The 24,185-nt window shown below is 32.3% G+C and overlaps 1 protein-coding gene across 3 annotated transcripts in view; it reads right to left on the minus strand.

Moving 5' to 3' along the window:
- The window catches only part of LOC145300914 (ubiquitin carboxyl-terminal hydrolase 24-like), a 237,514-nt gene that overhangs the window by 144,134 nt on the left and 69,195 nt on the right, over positions 1 to 24,185 (minus strand). For all 3 annotated transcript variants that reach the window (XM_080144530.1, XM_080144529.1, XM_080144528.1), the window contains exons 4-5: positions 16,276 to 16,419; positions 7,800 to 7,925 (exon numbers count right to left, since the gene is read on the minus strand). In XM_080144530.1, coding sequence (XP_080000656.1) covers positions 7,800 to 7,925; positions 16,276 to 16,419 — 270 coding nt within the window. The remainder of the gene's footprint in view (positions 1 to 7,799; positions 7,926 to 16,275; positions 16,420 to 24,185) is intronic.

Consider the following 24,185-nt stretch of genomic DNA (forward strand, 5'->3'; position numbering starts at 1 on the left):
TACTGACCGGTGTCTTTCAATCAACACCCATCCACCCACATACACGTACACACACAAACACATGCACACACACACATGTTAATACAGATATTCATAAGTGAATATATGCTGTTCGTTTTATTTTACTCACACACACGCACTGAAACTAGGCAATAACTATGCAAGAATAAAATTAAAATTAAAATAAGGTAAATAAAACAGATAAATAAAAAATAAATAAAAAATAAAAAATAAAAACAAATAAACAAACAAAATAAGAATAAACATAAAACCTTGAAAGTTATCTTAACTCCACATGTACATATATATATATATATTAATATACTTATAAACGCCTACACCTTGCTACACCCGCGCATATATACACACACACATAGACATACATAGACCTCACTTGTCCTCTCACCACATTATGACTCCCACCCAGGTTACATTCTAACTTTACAAACGAAATAGGAAAATGTTTTTTGATTGAAATATCAGTTTTCGACGGTAATTCTTGGCCTGAAGACGTAGTCCCCCAACGCAGGTGATTACAGAAACATGTATGCACATATGTAGCCAAAATTAATGTACTTATGCATAATACACACCCTGCTGAAATAATATTTAGAAAGCCATTCTTAATATAGAAAGGCGTTTTATAATTACTCTGTACTTTCACGAAACAATTTAATAAACAAAAGATACCATAAAACTTGAAAATTATATAAAATAGCACAGTCTGTATTGTGTATGAATACCAAACTTATTATGGTGAAATTGGAAGGTCCTGCAAAACTCTTACTTCAGAAAGGCTCTGGAACCAAGTGTTCTCAAAAAAATTGGTGATGCTGCTGTTATTAAGTATTACATAAAAATGCAATCGATTTGTTATCGTCAACCAGTATCAGGTTGATGCAGATCACATCACCTGCCCAGAACTGTCTGTGGTAGTTGCAGGTTAGTATCTAGTAGTGTTGGGATAATTAATTGGAATCAGAAAAATTTGAACATGTTTGATTATTGAAATCCAAAAAAATTGTGCCTATTTTCCGATGCCCTAAATGATTTTTTTAATTATTTTTTTTTTTTAATTTTGTTTTAAACTTAATTTTAAAATGCTGGTACTAATGATAAAATGATAAATATTTCTTCATTTTAAACCTACAGTGAAACTACAATCTTATTTGATTTATTTTATTTTTCTATGATTTTTTTGTTCTTATTTAACATGCGGCTTAATTAAAAACAAAAAATATAGACAAATCTTTATGATGTACATACTCATCATGGAACAAAGATTGCATATTCCAAAAATCACATAAATTGATTAGGTATTTTTTTAGCAAAGAAAATCAAATTTTATGATGAGCAAACCAGGAGTCACCATGTTTTAGAATGCGAAATTCAAGGGCAATAACTCAATTCGACTAGAGAGATTTTGTTTGTATTCAAAATAATTAGAACTTTTTCATTATTAAAAATTATAAAATTTGATTTTCTTAGTTCAAAATAAAATTACTTAATTTATGTAATTTTTGGAATATGACATCTCCATTCCATGATGAGTACGTACATTATAAAGATATTTTTGTATTTTTGTTTTTTGTTTTAAATTAAGTTGAATCCTAAGAACCAAAAAATAAAAAAATATAAAAAGTTTTTGTTTGCTATAAGTTATTTGTTATCCCAAAATTAAATATTTATTCATGAAACTTACCTTACAATGATTTTTTTAAATTTTAATTTTAATTTTCTTAAAATTTTATACAATTGTCCAATAATTTTTCATTGTATTTTCTTCATAACAAAAAGAATATTGCTTACATGTTTCCTTTAATTTCTCATCAGATTATTTTCGTAATAACAGAAATTAAATATTTTTCATTGCAAAAATTGGCCAGTTTTTCGATGAAAAAAAAAAAAAAAATCATGAAACTTTCATTCAACACCTTCCAGAATTTTAAATAAATTGCCTAATGATGGCACAATCCTTATTCTGCATAGTTACCAAATTATCAATCGTCATCTAACAAAAACATAAGACTAATCTTTATATTTATGATGATGTTCATCCATCGTTTGTCCAAGATCATACAATTGTTCCGTAGGTTCGAAAATGGCTTGTTAGATGGATTTGCATGTTGGACACCTGTGGGATAATTCTGTAGGAGAGGTGTTGACTCCTCTGTCTTTTCTAATGTCGAGTTCTTCATTGCGTGCAAATCAGCAATTGTAGTCCCCTTTGTGAGTTGCGGCACGCCAGGAACAGCCGTCTTGGGTTAGTTTTTCCCATAAGTTAGAATACAAACTGAACTGTTTGCAGGAAACCTTCAGATTATCCTAGAACTATTTCTACTGTCCTCTTGCGAGTCTTTTTCCTTTGGACAGTTCACCTAAAAGAACCGTTTCAGGAGCCTTGAATCAGGCATGCAACATGTGTGACCTGCCCAACGAACCTGACCCTGCTATAACTGTGTGTACTGACGGAAGGTTTGACTGGACTAAAACCTCTGTGTCCGGTATCTTGTCTTGCCACTTGATTTTCAACAATTTACGGAGGCAGTCATATGGAAATGGTTCAGTTTCTTGGCATGTCTGACATATACAGTCCAAGTTTCACAAGCACACATGAGGATGTAAGAATCACAGCTTGGTATAGTTGAAGTTTGGTTTGTAGCCGAATTCCTCTACACTCGCACACATTGGTTTTGAGATGTCCAAAGCAGCACTAGCCTTGGCTATCCTGCAATTGACTTCATTGTCTATTTTTAATGCCCTTGTCAGAATCTTTATATGAATTATGTGACCATTTCTTATGTTATTATGCATGTTTCTTACTTTTACTTAAAATTTTTTTTTTACCATTAACTGATTACTTATTTAATTTCAAAAATGTGATAGTATGAAGTACTAAATCCACCAGCATTCATTTTTGCTTCTTTGTAAACAAGTCAGCCATTTTAATCTTTTGTTAATAGTTGAAAAAAAAAAAAAAAAAATGGTTTGCTTAGAAAAATTAAAACAATAAAACATTATTTAAATTTTTAAAAATTCTTAGAAATTCCTCCAGTATTAAAGGATTTGGAAATCATTTACATCCAGTAATCGGTACTGATCCAGAACCTGACCGAAGGTCAAGTCGGCATCATTCTGCAATTTATGGTGAGCTGGCAGAAAAGTGGCTAAAAAAGCTGACGTGATTAGCCAATCAGTAATCAGCTCTAAGCAGACAAGTTTTAATTCAATTTGTTTTAAAATTCCATCCCTTACAAAAAAAGATTATTCATCCCCTTCCCCACGAAAGCAAGATTTTTTTTATTTGAAACTTTCCTAGGAAAAAAAAATCCCTTTTCTGATACTTTTCTTGAAAAAAGAAAGTTGTTTTTATTCATAGTTATTTCCATAAAAAATTGTTTTTAGTGTTAAAAAAAAAAAAAAACTTATTTTATTGAAATTTTTCTTACAAAAAAAAAAAAAAAACTTCTTAGATACTTTCAATGAAAACAAAATATTTGATTTTCATTCATAATTGTGTCCATATTTTCATCTTTATAAAACAAAATCTTTTATACATTTGCTCCAAGAAAAAAACAATATATTTTGAAAAAAAAAAAAAAAAAAAAAAAAAAATTATTTCATATAATTAAAGTTATGGTAAGATTTTATTTTTCAGGATTTTAAATTTATCGTTTGATACTTTTTTCTGGCAAATTTTCCTGCTGCTAATTACTGGAATATGCTAATGTGACTGGATTAGTACCCAATAATTTTATAAAAATTATTTATAGTTATAATTTGGTTCAATTAATAATTTCATGACCAAATGATATTGTAAGAATTAAATTAAATTTTCCAAATCCTATTATAAAAAATAATTAAAAAACCTAAAAAAAATAAAACAAAAATGAAAATAAAATCTCCTGGGCAATGCCAGATAGTGACCGTTAGTAAATAATAAAAAGGTGTTTATTCAATCCATGCATTTATATTTATTCTACATTTCTAGTAAAAAGAAAATAATCCTGAAGATTGACTAATGAGAAGATCTTATTTTCTAATAATTAAAACAATAAATTAATGATAATTAAACTCAACATAAAAATATTTCAAAGACTTTGAAATTAAAAAAAAGCAGTAACAAAAACATTTTTCTTCCATTCATGGAGGAAGGGGAAGTGGGAGATAGGAGGAGGAGAGAGAGGAAGTGGTATAGAGACGTGGGACAGAGAAGGATGAAGAGAGGGGAGAAAGGAGATGGGGGGAGGAAGATAAGGGGGAGGAGAAGCGCAAGAGGTGAAGGAAAGAAAGGAAAGTGGGAAATAGGAGGAAGGGGAAATGGGAGGGAAGAGAAAGAGAAGGAAGAGAAGACAGATAGGAGGAGGAGAGGAAGTGGAAGAAAGGAGTAGAAAAAGAGGAGAAGAAAGAAGAAGGAAACTGGAAGATCATTAAAAAATCCTATTGATCAGACCATGGAATTCAAAATGTCTTAAGATTAAAAAAGAATATTTACATAAAGAATTTTTTATTATAATAGTGAATTCTTGCATTTGGTTTTATGCAAATTATTTCGGATTGTGTTGAATATGCATCTCTGGAGTTTAGTAATGACAAGAATTTAAGCAAGTGGATGACGGATAGCACCTATAAACCTATAAACAATAACATCCGACTGTTGATGCAGAGACAACACACCTGGTTGGAAGGATGCAGCGTAGCAAATTGCATCCATTTGCTAAACAAATAATACACAGCTGGAATCCACTTGTCCTACAGTGAATAACAAAATCCTAGAATGAGTATGCCAGCTAAGAATGTAATTATATTAATTGCCTTGAACTAGTGAAAGTCTCTAGCAAATTTGAGACATCAACTTTGGTCAACGCGCACCCCCCCCCCCACACACTTTTCTTTATTCTGCTATAACTAAACAATAAAAATATATAAATATTTTTTTTAAAAATCTTTTTTGCTTGAAACAAGGCATATTTCCACTTGAAACATAAGGGAATACTATTTGGGATCATGGCTAACAGGGGGCTGTGTGGGGAGTTGAACAGTGAAATGTCTATTCAAATTACATTAAAATTTCTGCAGGTTAGTACAGTCAGGGATGCAGGAAACAGGGAGGAAATTCCAAAGTCTAGCAGTCCAAGGGAAGAAACTATTACAGTAGAAGGCTTTCTGACATCTAGGGATCTCAGCAGTGAAGGAGTGGGATTTTGCTGCTTGTCGGGTTAGTTGAGGGAGCATAATGTTATGTGTTCATCAGAGCACATTACATTTAAAATATTGGAACAAGACACAGGGATGCAACATTGCAGTGATGAGACATCACTGGAGATTGGTGTGGGATCTATTAGATTTGAGACTATTTTTGATGCTGCCAGAGACTAGTGGTAAACGCAAGAGTTCAGAATACTCCATGCATGGGCAAACTGTGATTTTGTAAAGATATAGGTTATTCTCTGGTGTGAGTAATTGTCTAGCATAGTAAAGGGAGTCCACCTTCTTTGCAGCAGCCTTGGCAATATCCTATGTATTTGTTATATTTTTATATATAAGTGTGCATTGCCCTTCTTTTAAGCACAGTAGCATTATATAATTGTTGAAAATTTTTACAGAAGCAAAGAGAAAACAACCATCTCTTTTGAACATTCCAAACAGATAAGGATTTCTTTTTTGTTTTGAAAATGCTGAGCCACATGTTCTCAATGGTAATCAAGAACATGAAAAACTTCATCCTCATCTAAATGTGGTGTTTCCGAGTTGAAATGAACAAAAGAAACAGAACGAAGATTTCTCAGCATTCTTTTAGGTTGAGAGTCAGAAGAGAGTGCTAAAATTTGAAATTAATTCTTCTTGTTTATTGTTTTCAAAAATCAACAAATTTTTAAACTTGAAAAGTGGAATCAGCTTTCAAACATGGTAAGACTTAATTAAGATTAAAAAAAGAAATATTTTTACATGTCATCTCCATATATAATATTTTGATTGCAGAAATTCCCCTCTGGACCAAAGTATTGTAGGTTTGCAACAACAAATGCCACATACAAATTTATTATGCCTAGACTATTAGCCACTATCTTATGTAACTTTAGAACAACATTTTAGACACAATTAGTCATTATGATAAAATCCTACATTTCATCCTAGGAGCAAAATCATCACAATCACAACCATCTTTAGAGGAAGTAGTTCCTATTTTTCCCTCTGAATATCAAGACCTCCTACCATCTCCAGTCAACACCAGGAGGAAATATATATATATATATATATATATATATATATATATATATATATATATTTGTGCTTGCACCCTTTATAACAGGATCATAAACTCAGACATAAAATAATCTTTTCCTTTTCCGATTCAAAAATAATAATAAAGTCTCCAAAGACTAATTTCACTCATTTTGATTGGCTGAGCTCTGATCATTCCTATATTCTGGATTAATGTATTTGCATGCTAAAATAACACTAATGTACCATTCAAACATGGTGTTTCAATGGTATCTACTTTTGCCCTCTGAGTAAATTACTGCATTCATTTTCTTACATTATCTACACCAGTTTTCATTTCCTCTCTCTCTGTATATATTCTTCCCAACTCTCTCTCTCGCTTTTTACATTTCTTTTTAAAAAACATTTCACGGCGAAACCGAAGAAAAAAAACAACATTATTTACAAAAGGTTTTATTTCCTCTCTTTCTTACTCGCTCGCTTTGTACATTTCTTTATGCCGAAAAAAAGAAAACAAAAATCTTACGGCGTCAACACTACCTACAACAGTAGCTCCACCCTCTTTCTCTGTATACATTCTTCCCAACTCTCCTTTTCTCTCTTTTGCACACTCTCTCTCACTATCCTCTTGCTCTGATCATTATAGGAGATGAGGATAACAGTCCACAAACAAATAAATAAATGCATAACTATTTTCTTTATGGATATTTTTCTATAATGAAAAAAAAAAGTTTGCTACACTAATTCCTTTAAAAAAACAAAAAAAAACTAATGGTCTTTTCTTTTTGGTGTGTGTGTGTGTGGGAGGGGTTCCATTTACACAAACTGAGCCACAGCAACGCGTGGCCGGGTATGGCTAGTATCGCATAAAATCTGCACTGAAACGACAAAAGAGGAGATTTCAGATTTCCTTAGTGTAAGCAGGAGGTTGGTAAAAACGGAATAGTAGGAAACAATTAGAAGAAAAAAACATAATTGATGATCTAATGTTGTAAAATAATTGGAGTTTGAACCAGCTGCAATATAAAGGACAAGCTAAAGGCCAGGATCAACAGAGCATTTGGTGTCAGGATGGTAGAAAAGGTTAAAAAAGAGAATGGAAGGAAAGGTCAAAAAAGTATTAAAAGATTTAGAATTCAATTATGAGACGAGAAAAATGCAACACTATGTTCATAACAAGTTCAGATCATCAATGATAAACCCAGCAATGGTTGAACATCGATGGCTAAATCTATGTTCTGAGTGAGGTAGGTTGAATTCTGGATAAGAACCAATATTTTAATAAAGACTATTTTTTCCATAGAAACTGCTTCAGACAAGGCATGAAGACACTTGATATATATATATATATATATATATATATATATATATATACACACACACTACTTCAACTAGTCAATGATAAGTGTGGGATGCATAGAATCCAGACCAGACAACAGTAATTCTTTCCCCTTTCTCATTGAATGTGAGGACTAAAGGATAAAGGATAAGAGAAACAGGGGTTATTTTGTTTGAATAGCAGATTTACTTAAGGATTGAATTTTGTTTTGAATTTTTTGAAATAATGAACATACATTCTTTCCAGTTGCGGAACTGTTGATTGCATAAAGCTCTCCAGTTCCAAATTTCTCTTTCCAGTAAGACTTGTCACATTGTCGTGCTCGGTTCTTAAAATGAAATTCAGCATCCTGATCAAATGCCTGGAAAAAACAAACAAAAGAAAAAACAAAAAACAAAAACAACAGTAAAAAAATAAAATAAACAAAAAATATGAACAAAATAAACAACAAACAAATAAATAAAATACATCAATAAAAACAAATCCCAAATAAAAAATATTTGTGCATTAAAAAAGAAAATTTTAATTATAAAATGAAGAAAAATTTTCTGTATATTCTATAGGAAGACGATTGTAATGCTTGACATGTTGCCTCCTCTTAGTGGGTAGCGGTTTTAAACTTATTTGATTTGCATGAGTGAATTTTCATTGAATAAAAGACAAGATTGGAGAAGGATGCATTAAAATGATATTAAAAACGGAATTTTCCACATAAAGCTAGGCTAAGGTGAAATCTGAAAATTCCATAAGAAATTAAAGAGTAGAATTAGGGCTTCACTATATGCCTACTATGTCTCTAAATTATGAGAGATTACTAGAAGCTTAGTTTTTTTTAAGTGTAAATAAGTTTGGTGTTTATGTTTAACATGATTGCCATTTGTATTTATCTTTGAAGACATAGCTAGGATTAGAATAGAATTAGAACTTCAGCATGTAGCATCACAAGTAGAACATGTAGCAGTTAAGCTGATAAAATCTTTCACTTGTTTTTGAACTATGAAGGAGAGTGATAGTGTTTGGAACAACTGCTTCGTACCTCTATGTTTCTACTTAGATATTACTGTTATATTTCTTGCATTATTTCCTTCCATGAATATTCTTCTTTTAGAAATTTTTGTTGTAATGCTATTTTGTTATTTATGAAGCACACAGTTCTTCCTCTGCTAGAATTTCCTCATCTTTGTTAAATATTCCTTAACCCATTAAATCCCAGGGTATCTAAATTTTTTGCTATCGAGTTGAAAACTTTGTATAATGACTAAAATCGGTTAGAATACACAAGGTGAAAGAAAACGATTATTTTATTTAGAAAGCGAAATATTAACTCTCCTCTAAATAGGACATTGTGCACATGCGATATATTTTAGAAATCAAGGGGCTATACATTTAAGATAAAATTTATAAATTCTGGTACAGCGCAAAGCAGTTCACACAAAGAGTTGCATAGCGCTTTTGGCAATAAGTTAGTGGCTTACTATTGCAAGACTCATTTATATAAGTTTAGATATCATGGTACAAATAGAATTTTAACAAATTTCACAAGAATTTTTAAGAATGTCAACAACTTTCTGAGAGAAGATAAATATAAACAAATTTAATCCTTTCTTCAAAGTAGTTCAGCAGTAAGCAGTACTATTATATATTATCTTATAGATTTAAAAAATAAATTATTTGGTATCTTATTTATAGGATCTAATGGGTTTGATATTGTATTACTTATTAGTGACACTGAGTTCTGTTCTATAAAATTAGTATATTTGATACTTTTTTCTTCCGGTCTTTATTGAAAGAGGAAGAGTTCATTGTTATCTATAAGGGCCATGGGCCACATAACACTAGCTTAGCAGTTAATTCTGATTATGTTGGCTATTGCTAAGAACCACTGTGTATTGCGCGGACAACACAGACACATGTACAGAATAAGACAGTAAAATGCTGTAGTAAGCAAAAAGATTTCATTTATTAATAGTTTGCCTACTACAGTAAACAAGATTAAACTTACATAATAAATTATTCCCATGAAATAAAATGTACAAGTTATTCATGTAAAACAATAATGGAGAAACTTATGTTTTCTCATATCTTTCTGTCAAGAAAAAGATGTCAAAAGCTAATAATGTCTGTAGCAAATCAAACTACCATATAAAAATTAAATTCAACCTCAATTTTTCTTGCGAAAGTTCCACCCCCAAAAATCTTGTGTTCAGAAGATTTAAGAATCTATCTGTTTTCTATCAAGGGAATCTAAATTGTTTTACCAAAAGGCATGACTGTAGCTTAGAAAGCAATCTCCATCCAACGGTGGGGAAAAAAAAATTTGGTTCCTAAAGATCTTTTTCAGTTTTACCATTTTGTGGAATCATTAAGTCTGTTCATAAAACGAACACTGCTTCAGTGTTTTGATTGTTGAAAGGAATTTAGTGGACTGTCAGTGATATGCATACATTTCCCCGAAAAGACAATGCAATAGAAGTCCTTACAGTTTCTTTTCTGTGTGTCTCCCAAGGTTACTAGCATGTTAATCATTATATTTAAAAATCAAATTTTGCTTCTTATCCAAAATTCCCTTATATTAAAAAAGAAAAATAAATAAGAAAAATCAAGTTTAAATGAGTATCCAAGGAGTGACCGTCTTACTTGCGATTTTGAAAAAAGATCTCAAAAGACATGGAAGATAACTCAACAATAATTCACATTTGTGAGATTTATGTTGTAATGCCTATGAATTCCCTTTAAAACTAAAACTACTTGATCAATTTGCATGATTTTTGGAATGTGACATTTTTGTTTCATTGCGGGTACATACATCATATACAGATTTTTCTTTATTTTTTACTAGCATGGGTTCCCAGCATTGCCCAGGTGTTTGGAGGGGTGTATTGAGCAAAAAAAAAAAAAAGTGGTAGTAGGAAGGCAAGCTCGAACCCGTACCACGAAGGAGGAAAAGAACAGGAAAAAAAAAACCTGACGTCTTTGCTGTGACGACCACTGCCAAACCGGAAGTGACGTAGGTTTAATTTAAGTTTAAAATGCAATATGGTTTCTACTCTGCAAAATCTACAGCTGATGTGCTAACAGACAGTTATATCACATAGGATTAGTGAATCTCTTGACAAAGGCTTTCTTTCTAGGGCAATTGCTCTTGATATATCAAAGGCCTTCGATAAGGTTTGGCATAAGGGCCTACTTCACAAGATTTCCAGCTACGGTATAACTGGAAATGTTTTCTCAATAATTAAATCATAGGTTCGTAAGCGTAGTGGTTGATGGGCAGCAATCAGAGGCCCACAGTATTAATGCTGGAGTCCCCCAGGGGTCCATCCTGGGCCCAACTCTCTTCCTGATCTACATCAATGATCTCCCAAAACACATACTTAAATCATTCGTTGACATCTATGCTGATGACACAACCATCTACGGCAACACATCAAAGGCCGTAAATGACAAGCTCTCTCTCTGATTCGCTCTCCTCTGATCTTGAGCGCGTGGTTCAGTGGGGGAAGAGATGGCTGGTTACTTTTAATGCATCTAAAACCAAGCTCCTATCTTTACATCATCAATGCTCTGTTCCTCATCTAGCATCAATTGAAATGGATGGCTCTGGTTTTGGGGAGGCTCTATGTTTTGACAAGCTCCTGGGTTTGACCTTTACTCCTGATCTGAAATGGAACACGTATATCAAATCTGTTGCCTGGGCCGCTGGGAAAATGGTGGGATCCTTTTACCGCTCCAGAAGATATCTCACTACTGATGCAATTCTCTACCTCTATAAAAGCCAAGTACGTCCAAAGATGGAGTACTGCTGCCACATCTGGGCTGGAGCTTCTAAAAACAGCCTATCCTGTCTTGACGAAGTACAAAATACAGGGCGATCCAAAAAAACAGAGGACATTCGATTGTTTTTCTGAGCATTTTCCAGTCAACGGAGAAAAAAAAGGCCAAAGACCCTAGGGTTTTGATGTGATGTTTTAAATATAATAAACTAGTTATGACCAAAGTTTCATGTCATTCGAACAAAACACTAAGAAACAGGGGCTAATTATATTTGGGGCCCATTTTTTTTTGGGGGGGGGGAGTCACCCTGTAGACTTCGTGGCTTAGTGGGGGATGCTCTCTTCTCTTCCCTGCAACCTCTCTCCCACAGAAGAGATATTGCAAGCCTGTCTTTGTTTTATCGTTATTTCCATGGCAAGTGCTTGTCCGAGCTCCAATCTCTGGTCCCTCCTTGCCAATCCTTCATGATAAACACCTGTCTAACTAAAACCACTGTCAGTAATTTCCCCCATTCTTTATCTGTGCCTAAATCAAAATGTAGATTCCATGAACATAGCTTTTTTCTGAGAAGTGCACGCCTGTGGAATTCTCTTCCGTTTGCTTGTTTCTCACCTGACTGCAACTTGGATGTCTTCAAGTCCAACATAAACAAATTCCTGATTAATCGCCCCCTTAAGTAAGACACTTTATCAAATCTCCAATACCAACTATTACTACGATATTATCCCATTGATTATTGTACACAAAATAACCCTTATCCCCGAGTGGCTTCCGGGCCTTGATAAGTGGTGATCCCCATGTATATATAAAAAAAAAAATAATTAAATCAAAAATAGATGACTTTCGAAAATATTGGCGAAAAAAGTGACCCCTCCCTGTTGAAAAGTGCCCAGTTGAGGGTGGAAATGTTAATGTTTTGTAGCCAATTTTTCGATATTTGTCACCTGAAGGGTCGAACTTCAAAACGATGCTGATCTTGTGAAAATCCGTTGCCCCTGTCAAAAGTTTTTGGCAGACATGACAATATACATAAATTTATATATTGGTAGCTCAAATTTTCTACCCAAACTGATTAACAAGCTTGCCCTATCTCTGAATACCCTTCATGTAAAATTTCAAATGTTTAGACCAGAAATTGTCTGAGTAATTTGGTAGAGACCGAAGCAGTCAAATTTATTTTTAAATTTGATCCCTATTGTGACCCCTTAACATTTATTGTTTTGGGCTGAAATCAAGTTATTAAGTTAGATCCATGTCCAAAGAACCTATATCTAAAATTTCAAGTGTTTATACCCAAAATTGGCAGAGGAGTTTGGTAGAGTTCTCAAAGATCAAATTATTGAACTTTAACGCTGAACTTAACAGCCAAATTTCTGACTGAAAATGGATTACAAAAATTTTCCCAAATCTTAGTACCCTGTATATCAAATTTCGAATCTGTAAACTAAAAATTGACAGAGTAATTGCATAGGGAAATGTACACAGACACATTCACTTTTATATATATATATATATATATATATATATATATATATATATATATATATATATATATATATATACTAGCATTTCAGCCCGGCATTGCCCGGGTGTTTGGAGGTGTATGTTGAGCAAAAGAAAAAAAAAAGTGGTCAATTTTTTTTTAACTTTGACCCCTATTATGACCCCTACACATTTATTGTTCGGGGCTCAAATCAAATTATTAATTTAGATCCATGTCCAAGGAACCTATATCTAAAATTTCAAGTGTTTAGACCCAAAATTGGTGGAGGAGCTTGGTAGAGTTCTCAAAGGTCAAATTGTTGAACTTTGATCCCTTAACAGCCAAATTTCTGGCCAAAAACCGATCAAAACGATTTTCCCAAATATCAGTACCCTGTATATAAAATTTCGAGTCTGTAGACTTAAAATTGACAGAGTTATTGCGTAGGGAAATGCACACAGACACACAGACATGTTCACTTTTATAGATATATAGATTTATATTATAAAGTGAATTCTGGACAAGAATCTCAATATCTTCCCTTTACTTTTGAGTTTTTAATGAATCAAAGGTACAAAGTTGTTTAAAGAAACTATTTTAGAAATACTTTTAAAATTATTTAATTGGGTCCTGAGGATGAATGTTAATCTACAACCGTGATATTCACACTCTTTAATTGCCATTATTCTTTGGTCTGACGCGGAGTGGTTGTACCTGTGAACGTCCCATTCATCTATGGATTAAATAGAATCTTGCATTATTTGGGTTATTCGTATTACTTTTCACAACATTTTTGTTGATGGAAGCTTCAACCTTTTTCACGTGTATCTTCTCGAATTCAGGAATCTTTTTTCAAACTCTGGAATCTGTAGAGTATTTCAAATGGAACTCTTTATTTAATCCATGGAGCTAGCATGCTCTGGTTCGGTTAACCATGACTAAGTAGAAATCCTTAGTAATTCACAATTATATATATTTTAAGTGTCACCTGCACTGAGGATTAAATCTTCAACCTCTAGAAGAATGTAACTTACAACTGAATTTTACCAAATTTTCACTCCACCATGGGTCCTTGTATTTGTTCTAGGTATGACATAAAACTGCATCTGGTGACGAGGCCTCAATTTAGAAGATTGTTGAGGGGGGGGGGGGTGAAGTCACATTGTAGTTACCTAATCTGGAATCATTATACATGTCAAAATCCCATTCATTATTAATTACAGGCCTCAAAATTAAAACCATTTGTATACAAAACATACACACATATGTGCAGTTTTGATATAAAGTGACTCAACCAAGTTTGACATGTCATAAAGCCCAACAATGTTTGGATTAATAAAATTAGTAAACATCAAACAAATTGTTAATCTTTTAGTTTTTTTGAAAAAAAAAACAAAAACAAAACAAATTTACTCCATTTTTTTAGCACAGATTGCAAGAAATTCTTGTAAAACAAAAACAGTTTTTATCATTTGTATTACTTAGACTTGGTTGTTATTTTATCACAATGTTTTGGCCAACAAAGTCTCTCATTTATAAGTGCACTTTCGAATTTGGGAATCTTTACATCAAACTTTGGAAACCATACAAAATTTTGAGCTGAAATTTTTTAAATGTCCAAAATTCATACTAAAATTATCCACAGACACATGCCGCAATGATTAAATGCATTGATTAAGAATCAGGTTGCAAGTGACAATTTTTTAAAGATTATCTCTATATAAATAAAATGAACTCATTTTTTCCCCCCCGTCTGATTTTGACATTAATAGGATTAAAAATCAAGATATGTCATGCAAATATAATATGCACAAACGGCAGAACAATATCTGAGGTGTGTTATAGGCTTATTATTTCTCAAATTCCTCGATAATCTTAGATTGCTATACTTTTTCTGCTGAGAAGTCACGGCCAAAATCTCCATAACAAAAAAAAAAAAAAAATGCATAGTATATGGCAGAAAATTTGCTGAGAAAAACTAAAAAGTTCTTTTGGTTTGAAAAAGTTGTTTGATATTTTGTCCCCAAACTGGATGTACTGTTTATATTATTTGTATTATTCAAACTACTTTTCTCACCATAAATGTTATTCACATGTTTCGATTAATGTAATCTCAAACTTTCTTCAGGTGTATCTTTGTCAAACTCAGGAATCTGCACTGAATTTCGAATGAAACTCTTCTGCAAGAATTTGTGGTGCAATCTATATAATTATAAAACTCAAATGATCTTGTAACGAGTGATGTAACCCACTTTCCGGTTTACGACATCCGGTTGCGCATGCGCGCATAAAAATCAACCCATAACAAACAAATAAACACAAATCGCTTCTTTTTCAGATTTTGACCTGCACACTGAAATATTAATGTTATTATTTTGAAATTATTATTTAACATGGGAAGAGTGGGGGTGTTTTACAACTATTCTTTATTACAACTATACTGTCACTATTTTCTTACAACTAAACAACTTTAACCCGTTGACGAACATAAGAACAATTGTAGTAAAGCCAAGACTACTATTACTACTACTCCTCTCTATCCGTCCCTTTTCCTTCCTTTTTATTTTTTGTTTACATTTCTAGATACAAAATAGTTGTGTGAGAATGGTGAATTTGTTGACACATTTACTAATCTGTTTCAGTATTAGTTTTATTTTATTTATTTAGGTTTTATTTTTTAGCTTCAGGTTTTATTAATTATTTTTTTTCAGATTTTAAGTTTCTATAACTTGGTTGAAGGATTCCAATATGGGTTTTTCATTCTTATATTTCTCATCGGTAGGTTCATGTGTGTTTTTGCTGCTAAATGACTTGTCGGCGTTCGATTCGTAGGAAAATCATGTTTAATTTTCGATTTTTGAGCAATTATTCGGAAAAATAGGTAACTTTACACGAATAGGGAGGATTTCTTTTTCATGTTTGAGTGATCCGTCCGTGATTTTTCATTTTAATATATGTTCATAGTAATGTTTCTGTTATGTTAAAAAAAAAAATATTTACTTTACGCCACAAGTGTCACGCTCATACATGAATTCCATAGCTAATATAACATACTGACCCAACGGGTCATGGGTAGTCTAGTAAATTGATAAAATTCAGTTGTAAGTTACACTCTTCTGGTCTTGAGGTTGAAGGTTTAATCCTCAGTGTGGGTGATACTAAGAATACAATTGCAAATTACTTAAGACTTTTACCCGTTCATGGCTAATGGCATGAGAGCATGCTATTTGCGTGGATTAAGGATTTTGTTCAAAATTTATTGCAGACTCCTTTGACAAAAATTTCAAAGTTCAACAAGGTACATCTGAAGAAGGTCGGTGATTACATCAACTGAAACATTGTGCAAATGACATTCAACAAGAATTCAAATATGAATTATCAACCATCATCTCAAAAATTCATAAACGTAGATGCAATGTTGTGATGCAGAAAATGTCCAGCAAAACTAACTTACCATACTGAGTACATCCAATAATTTAACTGGAACAGGTAAATGCTGCAACCGAGCCACAACCAAATCTATCAACAATTGTAGCATGTTATAGATGCCTTCCTGGATCTCAGATGTCCATCGGTGAACAGCAGGGAACGTCATCAACTGGAAGCAGCATACAAAAAAAAAAGACAGAAAAAGAAAAAAATTTTTTTAAATAAGACAAACTTTTAGAATAAAGAATTTTAGAATAAAAAAAAACAAAAAATTGAATAAAAAAGCAAACAAATAATTTACCAAAACAAAAAACAAAAAACCAGGAGAAAAATAAAAAAGATTTATTACTATAAATCAAAGCTTTTATCAAGACTGCAATTAAGATTTGTTGAATGAAATGTAGAAATGTATTTTATAATTCCCAGAAAAAAAAAAAAAAGGTTTAAAATAAACATACTAAAACATTTGAAAATTCATTAATAAACCAGATAACACGATGCAGGATTTTTTTTTTTAAATAGATTATTTATTATTTTTTTTAATCCAATTTTTCGGCTCCATGAACCTTCCTCAGAGTGATACAAGCAATTTTATTTTTCATTGTCGAGATCTTACAGCATAGTCGAAGATCACCAATTTCTTCTGATCTTGAAACTGAATTTTAATGCCCAATAGTCACAGTGAAATGTGTTGGTATGCGTGTAGAAATATTGAGATTAATTTTACTACACTAGAAGTACCGGTATAATGAGAAATTTGAAAATTATCTTTTTTTTTGTCCTAAAAACAAAAAAGGAATGTTTTATCCAAATTAATTTTGGGCCAAGTTGGTTTGATGTGATTTAAAAGATGTCTGAAATTGTAACTTTACTTATATATAAAAGCAGTTTGTCTACGTGTGCAAGTTCATTCCCTACTGACTATGAACCAGCGGGGCCAATTTTTCTGGTATTTTACACAAATATACTTTTTTATTGGGAATATTCTTATGTTTATATTGAAATACCTCTGATAAGTATCAAAAATCGAAAATATCCAGTTAAACAAGGAACATTCTGATTTTGACTAAAGTTAACACCCTTATACAGCCTAACATCACAAGTGCATTTAAGAAGTTTTATCACTGCACAAGCATATAAAATCAGCAATAAGTTCTTTAAGATGGGCGCATTCAAAGTAAATGTTATTGCTTAGAGCACAATTGAATTATGATACTTGACTTTTGCATTTTAAACTTTAATTCAAGCCTTTATATAAAAATAAATTTATAAAATCAACAATAGATTCTTTACAGTGCAATGTAGACTAAGTCACTGTGGGGAGACATGTGAAGCTTCCTACCATGCACCACGGGGAGTCCTCGACTAGAGTACGCAATCTATTGATTCGATTACAAAATGGGTGACATCATTGATTTCAATGGCAATAAAAGTATTGGATGTGTGGAACATTCGTTGATCCTTATTCTGGGTGATGTCAGGTTTCCCTGCTAGTTTGGAATATAACAATCTTGAGAAAATATACAAGACGTGAATTATGAATACACTTGGAAACAAACTTTTTTTTTTTTGAATATTAGAAGACGTGATGATGATGATGCACTTATTTTTACGATCAAAAATACTGTGGAAAACAAGAGTAGATGGAAACTAAGTGCAATCAATAATATTATTGAAACAGATAGGAAAATAGAGGATCTGAGGCTGAAAATTCCTGCCAGAGCTTCAAATTAACTCTCTTTAATTCTCTAAATGAAAACTTTAGTTTCAAATCACTGCTAAGACACATATTGGGTTTTTATAATTCTGGTATTATTATTTGCCATTAATAAGTATTGCTATCAATCAGACAAAGCTTTCATTTTTTTTTTTTGATAAGTGAGCAGTTTTCTTTTTTTCAACTAATGAAGATTTATCACAGTTTACCGATGTAGAGGAAATCGTACCTTACCCTGACTAGCGTGGATGTCGTGTTTATACGTTTAAGAAAAAAAAAAAAAAAAAAGCTAAAATGGCAACATTGCTTTTGTATTTGACGATCATATGTGAGTACCGCAAACTCTATGCAAATTAGTTTATGCAAGATGCATAAAAGGAACAACCAGAGTTAAAAGACCGCAGGTTATGTGAACGGACGTGTGTATTATCAAGATTATTGAAGCTGACTCCAAAGATTGTAGGCGAGACAGAACACAACTTTAAAACTCTGAAATCAATTTTCAAACTAGAACAGATTTGAAAGAAAGCCTTCCCTGCTCTTATCAGCACAACATTTTACCAGGAAATACTGGATGATTGACAACTTAAGCTGGCACCACCTTCGAATGGTTTGAACAGTGATGGAGACTAACCTGATGAGTATGATGGGATTTTTAGTAAGCTTCCATGGATACTTATTGCAAAGATGATGGATGACTTAACAGAAAAAAACTATAATATCAATCAAACGTCATGACAGAAACCACTTATAGGCAAAATACAATATTAAACGGGGCATGTACATTAAGAAAAAGTCAAATTGTAAAAACGAAAAAATATTAAATTAAAATCTATTTGGATTCTGTCTATATTTGTGTGGATATTCTTGGCTTCTTATGCAAATCGTTTTTATTATGAATTCTGTTCAATGACTAAATTGCCCAATTCCTCTGGTAGTTATGGCTATCCTCATTAAGGAAGGACCGCTTGTAAGACGATATGCTGCTCACTCATCAACATCGTTGACCCCAACAGTTTCTGTAATGTTCTCTTTCTTTAACTACCACACCTTGCTGAACAATTGAATGTTAGCTTCCTTTTGTGTGCCTTTGTGAACAATGTATTGAGTTAATTAATAATCTTTGTTAGATTAGACACGTCTTTATTTTTACATGAAATAGGGGGAAGACACATTGCATACATACCTGTTATGTAAAAAATAGTCAAAGAGCAAATAACTCACCCAATTCTAACATTATTGAAAAATAAAGGTCAAAGAGAGACTACTCTTCAAGTACTAAAAACCCGACAACATTGATAAATATCCAATACAATGTCCTATCCATTGTTCTGCCAATAAATCAATTTCCCCTTTCTTTTGTCATACTTTTTTTCTCTTTCTTCCCCGCTTTCCAACACTTTAGCATCACAGACACGCTGTCTGCTATCTCTGCAGTGGAAAAGGGATGATTGCTTTCTCAAAACAAGCAAGGTTAGCATAAACCCAAGAATGCTTGGTTGCAAACAAATAGCTGGTATGGTCAACTAATCCATGTTGCTGTCTATGCATAATAGTAGCAAAATTTGCTTGTTCACCAGTTGTCTTCTGCACATATTAACCTACTAGTGATTTTCTCTTGTGAACTATTAGTGCATCTGTCAATTTTGTTGTTCCTGAAAATCTAAACGTTCTTGAAACTTGATCACAAAGTAAATGATAAGCTGAATTTAGGGTCTTCATGTCGATCCTGGCATTCTTGACCGCCACCTCAGATTTAATGTTGGGGTTATGAAGGCATAAATTGAGGACTAGACAAGCAGGGTTGGGAATTGCTCATGAAAGGTCAAATATTAAAACTAAAAAGTGTGAAAGGATTTTCATAGGTTATAATGTGTATGGGTTGATATATTTTTATATAAGGAGCTAGAGACAATGAAAGTTAAAGACAATGAAAATTGAATCCAACCATAGTGACAATACGTAGTGTCTACATATTTTAGCCTCACAATGATGATCTACCAGTAAGCTATGTCCCGTTTGCATTTAAGTCGACTTACATCTTATTATTCTTCACAACAAGGACCAACGTTTAATAAAATAAAATAGCTATTCAGATTAAAACATTTTGTAGGAAGAAAAACGTATCGATGACAACAAGCAAGAATCTGACTAACTTTGCCTGAACAAAATAGATGTGAAATAGTGTGTAATATTCTTATATTAAAACTTCTCTCTTTCTCTCACTTTCTTTCTCTCCATTTTTCCATCCTCTCTCTCATTCTCTTTCATCCTATTCTGTCTCTTGTTTTAATGTGTTGAAAAAAAATGTAATTCATTAACCAGAGCAATCCTTTTTAAATGAAATACTGTAATATTACATTTATTGTTCTTGAACAACACTGAGTAGAACAAAACACAATGATGTTCTTGATGCCGAGTGACTTCGTTTTCCCCCATCTATTTATTCTCAAAATTTGGAGCAACACTGATCAAGAAAACAAGCTTTGTGGGTATTTGATTAGTAGTTTTGGATTTTTAGATAGACATACAAGCATACAGATATACACAGACAACTGCCTTTTTATATAATAGACTATCAGGGCTACCTGGCATTGCCCAGATCCATAAAAAAATAGCTAAATAGAAGTTAAATAGTATGTGTAATATCTTTATATTAAAGCTTCGTACCTCTTTCCTCTCTAGCTGCTCCTCTATCTTTCTCTTGTTCCACTCCTCCATTAATCTCTCTCCACAACTCTCACTTATCTGCTGTCCATTTATTGCTCTTGTTGTAATGCTTTACAAAAAAGTCTACTTCATTTACCAAAGCTGTTCATTTAAAATGTAATGTGGTAATCTCCTATTTATCGCTCCTGGACAACAGAGTAGAACAAAATATAATGACAGTCTTGATCCTGGATACTTTTGTTCTCCTACTTCACCCACTTTTATGCTAATATGAAGAAGAATGATGTGGAGAAGAAAAATAGTTCAAAGAGATTTAAAATGTAATACTGTAATTTATATCTATTATTCCCGGACAACTCTTAGTAAAAAACGAAATGTTTCTACACCCCCTCCATGTTTTTACTTACAAAATAGAACAAGGTAATTAATGTTCCTATTTACTTGCCTCCCCACGAGGGCAAAGTTAGACACAAGGTCGGTTTTTAATGTGGGGAAAATCCAGCTTCTCAAAAAGGGGTACTCTGGATAGAAACAAAAATAAAAATTGTCTCAGTCATGGAGGACTTCTCCTCCAACGACCAAGAACAGAAAAGGTGAAGTGCAACATCAGAACAGATACTACACTGTGATCTTGGCCTGTGAAAATCAATTTTCCCCATACAACTCAGTAGAACAAAAGTTTCTGTTACATCCCCATCACACTTACCAAATATAATACTGTGATGTTAGTTAGGAAACCACTAGCACAAAGGCAGAATTAAAGTATGAGGAATAATGTTGATAATGACAATTTCAGTGTTCCAAGGCAATGCCAAGTAGAAGAAAATAAAATATACATGAGTTAAACTTTTTTCAGTTATTTAATGCATCTGTAGTAAATGTATATATATGAGAGAGAGAGAGAGAGAAGAGCACACCCGCACAAATATAAAAACTATATGCCTTGTGTTAAAACTTCTGTTAGTAAAAATTTTTTTAATGCTTATTCATATTTCAAAGCTAAAAGTTGATTCCCATATTCGAACCTGCAACATTATATTCATTGCCCAAGAACATTTTCACAAAAATCTTTAAAAATATTAAGATTTGACAAACCAGAAGAGTACAGAATTCAAAGTCAGCAGCATATGATGCTCCTATTTTGGGTTGCCAAGTTTAGTACTACATTTTATTTTATTCATTTAATTTATTAGGTGAAAGTACAGAACAGATAACAAAACCATTACCTCCCCTTCCTATGTTAAAAAGGACTTTATAAAAAATATTAAGGTTTGACCAACCAAAAGAATACCTAATTCAAAGTCAGCAACAAATCTTATTTATTAAAAAATATTAAGTTGGTGCAAAAATAATGTTTTTTGACATTCAACTTCAAGTCAAAAAACGTTATTTTTGCACCTACTTGCTTTCTTTCCCAACACATATTCCCCTTAAGAAGAATCTCAATTTTTAGAGAATTGGAATTTCGCTGAGAGTACTCATTTAAAAATTTATCAACAATTATTTAAATATGACATTTTTAAAATATTCCTTAAAGTTCTTGAATACAAAAGAAAATATGTAAACTGTAGTGTATGATACTTATTGCAAGTTTAATCATTTATCTTTTAAAAATTTAATCGAATTAATTACAAAAATACTATAAGTTTAAGATTAAAACTAAGTCCAACAACCTTCCCACTGCAAAAAAACTTCCTTAATCCTGTGACTTACCCAAACTTAATGGCCTAGCTGAGAGTCCCCATCAAGAATATTTACCAAAACGTTAATAATCTTGAAATTTGTGCTTGCATTTTATGCTTTAATTTCTCAATTTTTAATTTAATTTTTTGGAGGAAAGAGGGAAGAGCACAATTTGAAAACTTTAAAATCAATTTTTTTTTTAAATTTGTGCATCTGAGCACTAAGCGAATTAATACAAAAATAATTTTAAAATATTTGGGAGATAATATCTTAAATAAATAATTTTAGCCATGATTGTTTGACAAACCAGAAGAATTCCCGATTCAAAGTCCACAACAGATGGTGACCAATCAGATTCAGTTCCTGATATTTAGCTTTATCTGTAATATAATTTCCGGCGATGTGAAAGGACAGAATAGTTAACAAAAAATGAAGAACTATCCAATAACGAATAATTTATAACCATTATTAGTATATTTGAAAAATAATTTGTTTTTTAAATAGAAAAAGGCATTATGTGAAAATAATAAATAGCAAAAGCATAAAATATTAACTCGTTCGTATTATTGTTGATGATGACCATTGGTTAAGTCATAGTAATAAAGGATGTTTTTTTGGGAGGGGTCTGTTGCCACATGAACTTACTACTTTTCAACCATTTTCACAAAAATCAAATTCACATAAGATAAATTATAAAATGTAATGCGATTACAAATTTCAAGATTAAGTTATTGAATGTTGATGAAAATCTTCAACTAAATCACCCCCACCCCATCCACAAAAAAAAGAAAGAGAGATGATACTTTCTTTATTAACACTCTGAATAACTTGAGTGGAAAAAAAGAACAATTATTTTTCAATTTAGATTTGGGATCAGTTTCGCATATAAGTTTAATGTAAAATGATTACTCATTTTCCAGGGAAGATAACATTTAACTATTCTAGTTAAATTTTTAAGGGGGGGGGGTCATGGAAGAGTGGGATTTAGGTGAGGGTACTCATCTACAAAGTTTTTAACAATTATTGAAATACTAGCGGGGGTACCCGGCGTTGCCCGAGTGTTTGTTTCCGGGACGGGGGGGGGGGGGGTTTAAAAAATGTTATGGTAGGTAAGTAGGAAGGATCAAACCCGGAGTCATGAGTAAAAGTAGGAAAATAAAGTGTGAAAAAAAAACAAAAAAAAACATCTGCAACGTTAACAGTTCAGCCACCAAGAAAAGTCCATTCCAGTTGTTTAGGAAAAAAAAAAAAAAAAAAACGACTACGGTAGGTCGGTGCGAACGTGAAAATATAATGTGAATTGTCCAGCACGCTAACCACTACACCACAGAGCACTGCAGCTTAGTTTAGTGATTTTAAATAACTTCACATGAAAGAACTACGAAGCCAAACCGGTGTTCTCTTCTCAACTGTTCCTTGTGAACGATCCCCAAACGGTGTTAAGTGGTGGCAGGTGGAGGAGGAATTTATAAAAGAGAAAATATTTAACCACTTCCATTGATATTAACCGATTTTGGCCGTGACTTCTCAGCAGAAAAATGATAGAAATCTAAGATTATCGAGGAATTTGAGAAATAATAAGCCTATAACACACCTCAGATATTGTTCTGCCGTTTGTGCATATTATATTTGCATGAAATATCTTAATTTTTAATCCTATTAAGGTCAAAATCAGACGGGAAAAAATGAGTTCATTTTATTTATATAGAGATAACAGTTTCAAATATTCTTTAAACTCATCTAAACACTTTAAAAATAATATGTAAACTGTAGAATGCATTATTAATGTTCCTTAGCGCAAGTGTATTTATCTAAAAAAATTTTTTTTTTTTTTTTTTTTTTACGCACGTTCACCCCATATCACC

Source organism: Euprymna scolopes, chromosome 2 (genome assembly GCF_053919585.1).
Source record: "Euprymna scolopes isolate OS-2025 chromosome 2, ASM5391958v1, whole genome shotgun sequence".
NCBI lineage: Eukaryota > Metazoa > Mollusca > Cephalopoda > Sepiida > Sepiolidae > Euprymna > Euprymna scolopes.